At 41.9% G+C, this 12,830-nt stretch overlaps 1 protein-coding gene across 3 annotated transcripts in view; it reads left to right on the forward strand.

The window, feature by feature from the left end:
• The window catches only part of LOC131492038 (guanine nucleotide-binding protein G(q) subunit alpha), a 320,026-nt gene that overhangs the window by 96,931 nt on the left and 210,265 nt on the right, over positions 1-12,830 (forward strand). For all 3 annotated transcript variants that reach the window (XM_058695647.1, XM_058695648.1, XM_058695649.1), the window contains exon 2: positions 11,290-11,474. In XM_058695647.1, the coding sequence (XP_058551630.1) occupies positions 11,290-11,474 (185 nt within the window). The remainder of the gene's footprint in view (positions 1-11,289; positions 11,475-12,830) is intronic.

Raw genomic sequence — 12,830 nt, forward strand, 5'->3', positions numbered from 1 at the left:
CACTTTATAAATATAAATAAATAGGTGTGTGTGTGTGTGTGTGTGTGTAAGTAGGAGGCTAAAAAGTTTCCTATCTCTTTACATAAGGAGCTTTTGTCTCATAGCAAATGAAATTATGACCCTGGTTTTGCAGTCCGCTCTGACTCATCCACTAGTATCAGGACCTCAGTCATGACTGTGTCCTTGCCTTTGTCAGAGGCTCAGAGAATGTAGGACATAAACCCCCTCTTCTTCATGGGTATCGTCTGCATCGGTGCAGTGCACCTTGTAGGTTTCCACAGAGTGATTCTGTTGGAGTGAATAAGCATTTCAAACTGAACATTGCGTTCTGTACCCAAACCTCTTCCTCTTCAGGCCTCTCTAAGACTCTAGAACCTCTATCCATCTAGGTTACCCAAGACCAACGTCTAGGGGTTATCTCCATTCCATCTCTTCCTCTTTCTACCCACTTCCCATCCATCTCCATCCAGACTGGATCCGGAATCTTTCCTCTTCCCTCCATCAGGTCTCCTGCCATCGTCTTTGGCTTGGATTACTGAAACACCCGACTGGCTCACCCTTACGGTCCACTCTTCACTTAGCGTTAGTCAAACGATATCACGTCCCTAGTAAAAATTCTCCAAAACTGTCCAACGCGCTTAACAGAAAACTGAAACTTGTTTGCTGAAATACAGTACCCCAGGACCCCGTGTGCCTTCGCCTCTGCCTCTGTAGCCAGCAGAGCAGTCTCTGTGTTGTCTCCTACCCCTTTCCCCACCACCCTCTGTGCCTCAGCCACACTGGCTGTGGTCACACCCCTAGTGTGCCGGCCACACCTGTTCCCACCTTGACCTCTAGGGCAGCTGGTTCACTGCTTGGGATGTTGTTTCTTTCTAATTTGATTGTGGCTGAATTCTGGATATTGAGATATCAGCTTAAACGCACCTTCTTAGAAAGGCTTTCCTCAGTCTCCCAAATTAAAGTAGCTGCTAGGTCAGTCTGTATTTCATTATCCTTAATTCTTTTTTTTTTTTTTTTTTTTTTTTTTTAATTTTTTTTTTTTCAACTTTTTTTTAATTTACTTTTGGGACAGAGAGAGACAGAGCATGAACGGGGGAGGGGCAGAGAGAGAGGGAGACACAGAATCGGAAACAGGCTCCAGGCTCCGAGCCATCAGCCCAGAGCCTGACGCGGGGCTCGAACTCACAGACCGCGAGATCGTGACCTGGCTGAAGTCGGACGCTTAACCGACTGCGCCACCCAGGCGCCCCTATCCTTAATTCTTTAATGCAGAGCGTCCATCTCCATTTGATATGTTACTATTCATCTACCTACCTATATGTCATCTTCCACTCATGCTTGCATGTTGCCTATATGAAAACAAGGACTCTGTCTTGTATCCTTGATGCCTAGAATAGTATCTGGCATGGAGTATACACACAATAAAAAAAAAAAATCCATACTAAAAATGTGCATACATATGGCTTAAAAATTTTTTTTTAACGTTTATTGTTAGAGAGAGAGAGGGAGAGACAGAATGTGAGCAGGGGAGGGGCAGAGAGAGGGACACACAGAGTCTGAAGCAGGCTACAGGCTCCGAGCTGTCAGCACAGAGCCCAAGCTGTCAGAACAGAGCCCGACATGGGGCTCGAACTCACAAACCGCAAGATCATGACCTGAGCCGAAGTCAGAGGCTCAACCGACCGAGCCACCCAGGCGCCTGCCCATGGTACTAGTTTTGATTTTTAAAAAACATTCCACTGAAATATTTCTCTTGATTACTCAGTTTTTGCCTCTCCCCATCTAGCCCTGGATCAGACTGTTTTCCAGTTTTCTCACTGGATTTTGCATTATAGATTAATCTTGGTATTTGTTGAGTACTTACTCTGTACCAGACACTGGTAGATGAACTCACTGGAAATTCACAGCATAGCTGTAACATAGGTATGGTAGAGGCCAGGTAACTTACCCAGGTCACAAAGCTATAGGGAGGTGGGAACACAATAGACAGCAAATGCAGAATGTGCCATATGGGTAGAAATAGACTCATAAAGTGGAAGCGAGATCAAGACCTTTAACATCCCGGCATATTTACCCCGCTGCTTTTGAGAGGCCTTTAAACAAATGTAATGAACAAGAATTTAAGGCTTAGGGAGGGAAAGGTTGATGGGCTACCTGGGTGGGGAAGGAGAGGAAGAGGGGACAGAAGGGACTCATCAGTGAGATGCTTTAGGAGACTCACTGTGTTCTGTATGTCTTATTGATTGCACTCGGAGTACATTAGGGGACATGAGAAGACTCATCTGTTTGGACCAAATACTCGATTATATTGAGAAGTACTTCTGTGACGATGTGGCTTTAAAGTGCAGAATGATTTGGGAGAAACGTCTTCCAGTTATAGAAGAAAAATTATGGTACACCACACATCAGAATAAAGTATAGACAGATTAGTTAAGTGGAAAACATAAAACCATAAAAGCCAAAATAAATACAAGTGTTTGGAACTTTTAAAAAGCATAAACTTGGGGCGCCTGGGTGGCTCAGCCAGTTAATTGTCCAACTTCAGCTCAGGTCATGATCTCACGGTCTGTGAGTTTGAGCCCCATGTCAGGCTCTGTGCCAACAGCTCAGAGCCTGGAGCCTGCTTCAGATTCCGTGTCTCCCTCTCTCTATGCCCCTCCCCCACTTGCACTCTAGCTCTCTCTCTCTCTCTCTCTCTCAAAATAAAAACATAAAAAATTCTTTTAAAGCATAAACTTTTATAAAAGAAATCACGGAGGAAACCAGATGAATTCATTAAGTATAGATTTTAAGTTGATACATCGAATTTTGTCATCAAATGAAAAGAAAATGACTGGTTGAGGAAAATATTTGTATAACCAAAGTTTATTTTTGTTTTAAACACCAAATTGTTATTAAAAAAAACAAACAAAAACCGTAGGTTCTCAAATTAAAAGGCAAGTTCATAGAAGGGATACAAATGACAAAATGTGAAAAATGTTTTCATAAGTGAAGATTAAATTCAGGTAAAGATTTAACTTTCTCAAATTGTGGCTTTAAAAAAAAGTGTTGGTAAATGAAGAGTGGGGTAAAGAAGATGGGTGTGCTGGTTGGTGTAACTGTAATTTTCAGGCAGCTCTTCTACCCAACTGCGTTTCAGAAATAGAGATTCGGGAGATTTTTCTTCAGGGATGTTTATCACAACATTACTTATAAAAGTGAAAAAAAAATTAGAAATATTCAATGTGTTACAACGGGGGATATGTTAAATTATCACACGTCCTTACAGTGGCCTTTTGGACGATCATTAATAGCTATTTCTGAGGAATAATTGGTATCTTGGAATAATCACCACAGTATTTTATGTGAAAAACAGTAATACAGTACTTTTTCAGTTTTAGAACAAGGACAGAAAAAGTACATTTGCCTGGAAGAGGAGACTGGAAAGAAATTAACCAAAATGTTAACATTTTGGCAATTTCGAAAATGCTTCTGTTTTTCTCAATTTTCTTTAGCATATATTTACAACTTTAATAAATTTGGATAAAAGTGTTTTATGGAAAGACAGTTTGTGAGGACATAAGATCAAGAGCCCTGGACAGACAAGAGTTCTCTGTAGGTTCTAGTCCGTTTCCTTCTGTCTAGTTTTCAACCAGCAGAATCCTTGAACGAGTCACTTCCCCTCCTTTGTGAACTGTGTGAGATCAGGGCTTCTCAGATTTTTCCTCTGAAACGCACTCAGAGGCCAGAGAGAGTGAACACCCACACCCAGAGGAGAAAAGGTCGGGGGATATAATATCAAAGTAACCTCTTGGGGGCGCCTGGCTGGCTCTGTTAGTAGAGCACGTGATTCTTGATCTTGGGGTTGTGATTTCAAGGCCCACACTGGGTGCAGATTTTGCTTAAAACCAACAAAGTAACCTCCTGAACAAGATTTAGTGTGGAAATTCATGTAAACTTCCCATTCATCTCCAAACTATACTGTTGTTAGTTTTTAAAAATTTTTAAGAATTGAGATATAATTTGGGTACCTCGAAATCCACCATTTAAAAGTATACATTCTAGGGGTGCCTGGGTGGCTCAGTCAATTAAACATCCAAGTCTTAGTCTCCCCTGAGGTCGTGATCTCACAGTTCATGAGATGGAGCCCCGAGTCGGACTCGTTGCCAACACCATGGAGCCTGTTTGGGATTGTCGCTCTCTGCCCCTCCCCCACTCACGGGCGTGCAACTCTCTCTCGCTCTTTTCTCAATTTATTTATATTCTCTCTCTTATTTAAATAAATAAACACATGAAAGAAGTATATACTCTAATAGTTTTTACTGTATCCAGAAGCTCGTGCAACCAACCGATGCCAGTTTTTCATACACAGGTGTTTACCATGGCCACTCTGTGGTAAAATTGACTCTCCCAAGAAATCGTACCTGGTGAGTAACCTTAGCAGCACTGGAGGTCCTTTTCCGGGAGGATTTCACCACTCCGAGGAACCCAGAACTAGATGAGATTCCAAATGTGTTCAACACGTTGCATTTTCAGTGTATTTTGCCCGTCTTTCCTTTAAAACCAACTTACCTGGGTGAGTTGTTATTAATAGTCTTGGTTACCACTGATTTACCCATCTGTTCACTTACCATTCCTAGTGGGCGATACTAAATTCAGTTCATTTTCTGTACTATGTATTTTTTAAACTGTCTAGTAGTACCTTCTGCCAGACTTTGCTGGGGACAAAGAGTGAAGTCATTTCCAACCCTTGGCCTCAAAGACAGTCTTTTAAGGAGAGGAAGTTATGGTGACTTTGGTATTAGAGCTGCTTGGTGACCAGTGCAGGTTCCCAATTTAAGTGGAGGAAGATGTGCAGATGGCAGGATACGTGGGTCTTAAAGTGGATAGACCGAGATGTGGACAACACATGGATTGAGTTTTGACTAGGTGTGTTTAAATCACTTTTATCTCAGTGCTACTAATTCCTTGCGCGTGTGGCTTGATGCTGTGCTTATGGGTAGCGAATTCCTCCCTGAAATTTCTGGTTCTACTTTATCCAAGATTATGTGGAAGTAGTCCAAGTTCAGCTGTGGGGGGGGGGGGTGCTGAGATTCTATATTTTAAACTCTTGGCCTAAACCAGCAGTCCTTATTAAGTACAGTTACTTGAGTTAGAATTGAGCTCCATGAGACTTGGGTTTGTTCTTAGCCTTTCTCTATCTGGGTGCTGGCCAATCAAGAGGGCAGGGCAGGGGCATTTGGCTCCAGCCTTCACATTAATTAAAGGCTTCAGATGTAGATTTCTGATGGTTTGACAATGTCTCCAAATACAGTCATGAAAGGCACTGGCAGGACAAAACGAATATATTTATTGTACAACTTCAAATACCACAGTTTTTATAACTCAGTGTTGGCATTTCTTCTTTTTCCTGGGGGCCTAAAAAAAGGGGCAGTGATGGGTCTCTTACAGCCTGTAAGGGGCCCGGAGGTGTGTTTTCTGCCTTTCTTTCCGGATGAAGGGAATGAAGCATCAGGAGCCTTCAAGTTCCTGATAGTGTAGTGTTGGATGATTGTTTTCCAGGGCCATTGTCCAGCAGTCAGGGATACCACCGTCTTTCAGAGCAGTGACAGTAGTAACTGACGTTTTTAGGGCATGAGCAAGTCTTGTGCAGACGTGAATTGTGCTTTGCAGCTCTTTTGATGAAAGTATAATCCGAGAAGCCAACTTAAGTGTGAGAGAAGGAACCAGTGAATCCGTGATCGCTTTCCAACAGTAAATGATAATCCATTGCCATTAAGAAGTTAATGTATTACTGGATTTAAAACTGCCATCTCGGGAGGATAGGGGGTGTGGGATAAGAAAAACTGTCCTGCCTTTAGAGATTAATTGGACAGAACTGTTTACAGATTTCATTGTGCAAATGGGCAGGATAATCAGTTTCGTCATATAGATAGATGCTTAGCCTGAGCGGGACACAGAGAGTAAATGTGGATTTGTGGCAGAAGCTGTGTGTGGAAATCCTCTTGTGTTGCAGAGATCTTGTCAAGTCCTAAAATGGAAGCATCAGATTGTGTGTGTGTGTGACTGCGTATATGTCTGGTGTGCTGTATTCTAACAGCTTACAAAGTGATGCCCTCCACAATGGGATATTAAATTCGTATTTGATTTTGTTCTGACGGAAAGAGTAGGGAAGAAAAAAACCCTAAGTATCCCTCAAGGCCAATTATGCATGCTGGCTGATGTGTGCTTCTTTGTCTTTTTAATTAGGTTTTATTTTTAAGGAATCTCTACATCCAATGTGGGGCTCAGACTCACACCCCAAGAGTAAGAGTCACACGTTCTACCGACCGAGCCAGTCGGCTGTCGCTATGTATGCCCTTTTTAATAGCATGATTCTCATGTAGTCTCATTTTTGGGTGTGTTGATGAGCTAGAATAAGAAAAGTTAAGAGTACCCACCCAAAAGGTGAAACAGCTTTTCCAGGGAAAATTTTTAGCTGTATTTATGGAGACCATTCCAAGAAAAAAAAATAGTTTTGTGGGATGAGCACCGTTGTATGTATTGACGTGCTTGTCATGGTTACTCCATGACTTGATTGGAGTTATAGTTAAATCAGCAAAAATGAGAGCCTTTCCCACCTGCACTTTCATGTAAGGGCTCATTGCTAGATTTTATCAATGGCTTTGGAAACAGTAGATTTGTATTTCTTGAGATAGGTCAAGAGTTACTTATGCCCTGTGCTATGCAAAGAGATTAGCCATCGCTGGATTCACAAGAATCTACTTCCTTTCATTCTTTCAAAAGTCTAATTTCTTTCATTCAGACATAAAGAATTACAAAGTCTCTCATCGAACTTTTCATGTGGCTTTAGGAAACAACACCATTTTATATAATTAAGGAATAGCTGTTTTTTTAATTGTACCAAATATTGTTTTTTGATATTAATCATGAGTAGATTGTCAAAATGTCCATTTCAAATCCTGAGAATGTTGTTTAAGTCTATAAAAATGGGAGGACAACATGATATTTGGCTTGTACATTTGTTAAGAATAGTATTTCATTTGTCTCCATGATAGAACTCTTGGAACAAAGTAGCTAAATTGCTTGGTTGAGGTGTCAGTCCATTTACCTTTTTTGGGCTAAATCCATTGTTAGAAAAGAATGATGTGTCAGTTGACTACTTTTATCTTCAACCTACAGCGTTTGAAAATCACTCAGACTTCCTCTTACGTGAAGCTTTGCCTTCGCCTTGAATTTACTGCATTTATATAGTAACATCAAAGGATGAGCATTAAGTTCATGAGTGGCCAGTCAATTGGAAGATGGCACCAGATTCGATATGGATCCCTGCTAATTGAAGTAGTATTCAGAAACTCAAAATTAGATTAGATGGATAAAAGTTGGGTGAAGTCAAAGCCATCAGAAGATATTTTTATACAGTGGGCAGTGGAAGCTAATTATCCTGGATTTAGGGGCAGTCGTGACTATTAAAATAGTGACAAACCCAGGGGTGCCTGGGTGGCTCAGTCGTTTAAGCGTCCGACTTCAGCTCAGGTCACGATCTCATGGTCCGTGAGTTCCAGCCCCTCGTCGGGCTCTGGGCTGATGGCTCAGAGCCTGGAGCCTGCCTCCGATTCTGTGTCTCCCTCTCTCTCTGCCCCTCCCCCATTCATGCTCTGTCTCTCTCTGTCTCAAAAATAAATAAACGTTAAAAAATTAAAAAAAAAATAGTGACAAACCCAAACTGGGCAGCTAAGGGCTGGGTCGAACCTGCACGTTGCCCATTAGTAGCCGGGTCGTCTCTGCCCAATGCCTCGCCTCTCCAAGGCCTCTTCTTTTCTGTGAAATGAGGAGAAGGATGTCTGTCTCACAGATATTTGAGAAGATGAAATGACAGTGTATTTCAAAGTGCTTGGCAAAGTATTAAGGGTTGAACACAAATTTCTTTTGATTTCCTTTATGAGAGAGGGTATTTAGGAGGTAGAGGCCATGATTTCCCCTCTCTATTGGAGGCTGGTCTTGGAGTGTGTTTGTTTTGCATGTGTACACACTGTGGGGGTGGGTGGCCAGTACTGTGTTTATTAGGACTTTGGGGTAGAATTGGGCTGTAGCATTTCCTCATCATGGTTGGCCTCTGGGAGAATGCTGTCAGAGTGAAATAGTGGCTAGTAAGCTTTTTATGGACTAGAGACTGCCTTGTGAGTAAAATTTATAGAGAAACGACCATCTTTCATCTTACCAAGCTTCCCCTGCTTCCCTGTGGCATTTGTACCAGTCAGGGTCCCAGTAGGAAACCTGTGGCGCACTCCAGCTGGGTGGCTGAGGGGAGTTCTATAAAGGGACTAGGTCATAGGGGCAAGTAGCAGTCTGGCAAGGGGAGAGAGCAGTCACAAGAACCAAGAGAGGGTAGCTGTATGGGAGCAGACACCCAGCGGGACCTGTGGCCTTTTGAAGGAGACACAATGTGCCTCTGGTGCCCTTGTAGGGAGTGAGCTGTAGGAAATTCCCCTTCCTCATTTTCCTACTCTCTGGTCTCCTTGTGTCTTCTGTGAACTAAACCCAAGAAAAAGACGGAGGGTAAGGGAACTGTTGACGTGAAATCCTTTTGGGGCAGCCTCCTGGGGCGTGGAGCAAGACACGCAAATGGCGAGAGAGGATCCCTGGACATATCTGGGGCATTAGGAATCTTAATATCTTAATGTGGAGTTGGTTTTTGGATGCTTTTTTCTTTCCTGTTTACGTGCCCCCCATTCATTCACTGGTCCCGCGCTCTGCCTCTGTTTGATCTCATTAGTGTGATCTCATTAGTTTGATCTCATTGAGTTCATTAGTGTGATGCCCAGGTGACTAGATCCAAAGAGGTACCAAGCATGGACTGCTCCTGCCCAGCAAGACTTTGTGGAAACACAAGCCAGTGCAGTTTATTGTCTGCTGCTTTCGTATTTTTATATCTTTTTACATTTATTTTTATATTTTGTATTTTCTGCTCACCAAATGAATATATAAAAGCTGCACAGAAAGCCAGGCGGAAGGGGACCTGTTGCCTGATTCTCTTTCCTTCTCGTGTCATTAACCTCACAAATTAAGATTTCTTCTTGTTTTTGTTGTGGAAAAAACTAGCGGGGATTCTGATTTGATGATTACGCCTATGGTTGGGCCCTCACAGCAAGCCATTGTCCCGTGGACAAGGATAATAAACAGAGGCAAGCTGGATTTTTTTCTTGTGTACTTTGAATTGCTTGGGAGAGTAAAGATATCAGGGTTGTTTTTTTTTTTTTAAATAAGTTGTTAATCGGTAATGAGAAACAAGTCTGTAGTTCTTTTTCTACCAAGAGGTGCTACTTTTTAGATGCTTTGGGGTTTTTTCCCCCAGTATTCAAGGTTGGAATTGTAAAATAGTCCTTTTAAACTCTTCCGGTGAAGCTCCTTAAAATGGGTTGAGGCATTCACATTGTAGTGTTAACTTTGTAGTTGGAGGAGTCCAGAGTGCTGATTAAGAGTCATCTGGGGGCGCCTGGGTGGCGCAGTCGGTTGAGCGTCCGACTTCAGCCAGGTCACGATCTCACGGTACGTGAGTTCGAGCCCCGCGTCAGGCTCTGGGCTGATGGCTCGGAGCCTGGAGCCTGTTTCCGATTCTGTGTCTCCCTCTCTCTCTGCCCCTCCCCTGTTCATGCTCTGTCTCTCTCTGTCCCAAAAATAAATAAAAAAAAAAAAGTTGAAAAAAAAAAAATTAAAAAGTTTAAAAAAAAAAAAAAAAAAAAAAAGAGTCATCTGAAAATGATAAAGGAGTTGTTGACCCAGAACCTTGGGGCTAGAAATCATCTTCCGTCGTAACCGTGCGAGGCTTCTGCGTTTACGCGGACATCTGCAGTCATTTAAGAGTGCTTCTATGAAAACCGTAATACTCATTTGAATTTTTCTTGATTGTTTATAAAGATAATAATGAAATCCAACCACCAGAAAAACAAAATGAAATTGGGACAGCTGCTGTATTCCTAGTTTTAGTTTTCCTTTTCTCTTTTCTTGTTTTTGTAAGCACCTTGTAGGTAGGAAGTGGCAATGAGGATGCCCCTGTCATCCTGTGTTTTAATATTATATTCTTCCAAATGTAATGTGCAAATAGGTACTTTCAGTGTTTTTCTACACTGTTAGGGGAAGACAGAGACATTTGTTTTTTGGAAATCTCAAGGAAGCCTGAAAGTGAGTGAGAAATATTCAGAAATGAAGTGACGTAGGAAAGAAGCCACCTACATTTGGAGAAAGGAAGTTTTTAGAGTCGTAGTGTTGGATAAGTTGTGGAAGAAATAGAGTGTTATTCAGTGACATGATCTCATCTTTCTGTCTTCTTCCTTCCATGGTCATTGGTAGCTTTGAAAGGATTGCCCTCAGGCTTACACTAACAGAAAATAGATGTTGAAAAAGAGAAAAGAGCACAGAAGAGAAAAATCCAGTAACAGTAAATTTCTATATCATGTTATTTATCAGTCAAGAATGAGCAGACAGAAGGAGTGTCACTGTGACTTCTCGGAATTAGGTGATTCCTTGGGATAACTGCCACTGATACAGTTGATGCTTTTATATGTGTGTGTGTGTGTGTGTGTGTGTGTATATATATACACATATCACATATGTGGTATATATGTGATATATACGTATCATATATATATGGCATATGGTATATATGTGATATATATATCATATATATGTGATATATATATCATATATATGTGATATATATAAAAATATATGATATATACACACACACACATATATACAGCACATATATATATATACACACACACTTCATTTTAAAATGAAACAAAATGTGTAGAACTTTCTAGGCGTTTTTCCTTCCTACGAATGGCATTTATGTAAGCGCATTGTCATTTCCAGATCCAGATCCTGCCTAGCAGCCCAGCCTCCTGGCAGTCTTGCAGATATTCTCCAGGGAAGAGAGCTTTATCAAGTGTTTATTCTCTTCAAAAGATGCTGATTTCGTTGTGTTTGCCATAAGATACGTGGTTACAAATACACTATCAAAATTCCACGCTGGGTGGCTTACAAAAAGGTGACAGGGTTTTTTGTTTGTTGGTTGGTTTTGTTTTGTTTAAGCTCATCTGCCCCTGAGATGGATCCTCATCCCTGCAGTTTTGCTGAGTGTTCTCTACAGGTGGCCTTTCTACCCCTAGTGATGTGCCCTCCTGGGATGCCCCTCCAGCAGGCTGTTTGGGGATGCCACGTCCAAGCTGCCCTGTCTGGTTTCGTTGTCTGGGAAACTGAGAGGGTGTCATGGTCTGACGACGTCTTTTGCTGTTGTCCATCTTTCAGGGACAGGAGAGAGCGGCAAGAGTACGTTTATCAAGCAGATGAGAATCATCCATGGGTCAGGCTACTCTGATGAAGACAAAAGGGGCTTCACCAAGCTGGTGTATCAGAACATCTTCACGGCCATGCAGGCTATGATCAGAGCCATGGACACGCTCAAGATCCCCTACAAGTACGAGCACAATAAGGTAGGCGTGGATCCGCACGGGATCGCTGGCGTAGCCGTCCACGGTGCGCAGGCACCCTTCACAGGTCTGGGATGTGCAGTGGGTGGGTTTTGAAGTGCCTGTTTTTCATCTCATCTTAAATGGGACTTTTAATGGTTCAATACGTTCCTTATAGTTTTTTTTCCCCCCTTAAATCTTTAAAGTCACAGCTATGCACAATTAGAGTTGTGTTCTTAGCGATACCGATAAAAGACATTATTTGGATGTTCAGTGGTAAACAGATGGAGGTATAAAACTTAGGGGACGCCACACTACATTAAGAAGACAGTTTGTGAGTTCAAGACAAATTGACCAAGGTGAGTGAATTCAGAGAAGAGGCAGCAGCCTTGTTTCAACCTCCCACTCTTTGTGCTTCCTTGGCAAAAAAAAAAAAAAAAAAAAAAAAAAAGAACAAAAACAGCTTAAGAGCATTCTGTCCGGTTTAATTTTGGATTTCGTGACTTCCTTTCAGTAGTGCCACAGGCTTAATTTTATTTCAAAATAGGCCCATCTGTCACTTCCAATAACCTTTCAAACACGTTTCCCTGCAATTGTGTTCAAGTAATGCAAACTTCTAACGTCACTGGAGAAGGGGTTAGGACAAAAAAAAACCAACAAATTTTTTCAGGGCTTGGAGGTGTTGATTTTATCGTAAGCTGGTAAAGCCTCGCCTTGTGTTGACAGAGCACTAAATTTGTACCTACACTTGCTTTAGGGCTTCATCAGAACTTCCACTCTCCCTCAGTACTCTGGAGAATCTACTCTTAGAAATGGTTCCATACACCCAGATCAATATGTAACAGCAAGAAGCTGGCATTCCTGCTGTGACTCATACACTAGGATTTAACTCAAAGTGAATCATAGGTAAAATAAAGCAGTGCCGTGTACCTTCACTTCTGTTACCATTGAGAAGCTTCTAACTATACACATCATCTTAAAATCAGGCATTTATTTTTCTTGGATGTTTCCTTGAAATCAACTGGCTGTTTCTGATGTAACTGATGCTCTCGTACTTAGTTTGCCGAGGGCAACAAGAGAGCGTGTCCACAAATAGCAGAGAGGCCCTCCACAAAGAACCCTCAAGAGTGAAAAAGATCTGGGCAGCTTTATGAGCCTGGGAGCGTGTTTGCTTGAACCACATGAGGCTGCCTGGATATCTAACCAGTCTACATGTAGAAGGATCAAGGCTGTTTTTCCCCACTAAGAAATCTCAGTGTAGTGAATTTCTGAAAGAGTGGCATACTGGTTTTGTTGCAGTGGGAGGAAATTCTGTTGAAGGAACTGCCTTTAATACCAGTGACTGTCCCAATCCACAATTAGTTGATAATATCATGATCT

Source organism: Neofelis nebulosa, chromosome 12 (assembly GCF_028018385.1).
Source record: "Neofelis nebulosa isolate mNeoNeb1 chromosome 12, mNeoNeb1.pri, whole genome shotgun sequence".
Lineage (NCBI taxonomy): Eukaryota > Metazoa > Chordata > Mammalia > Carnivora > Felidae > Neofelis > Neofelis nebulosa.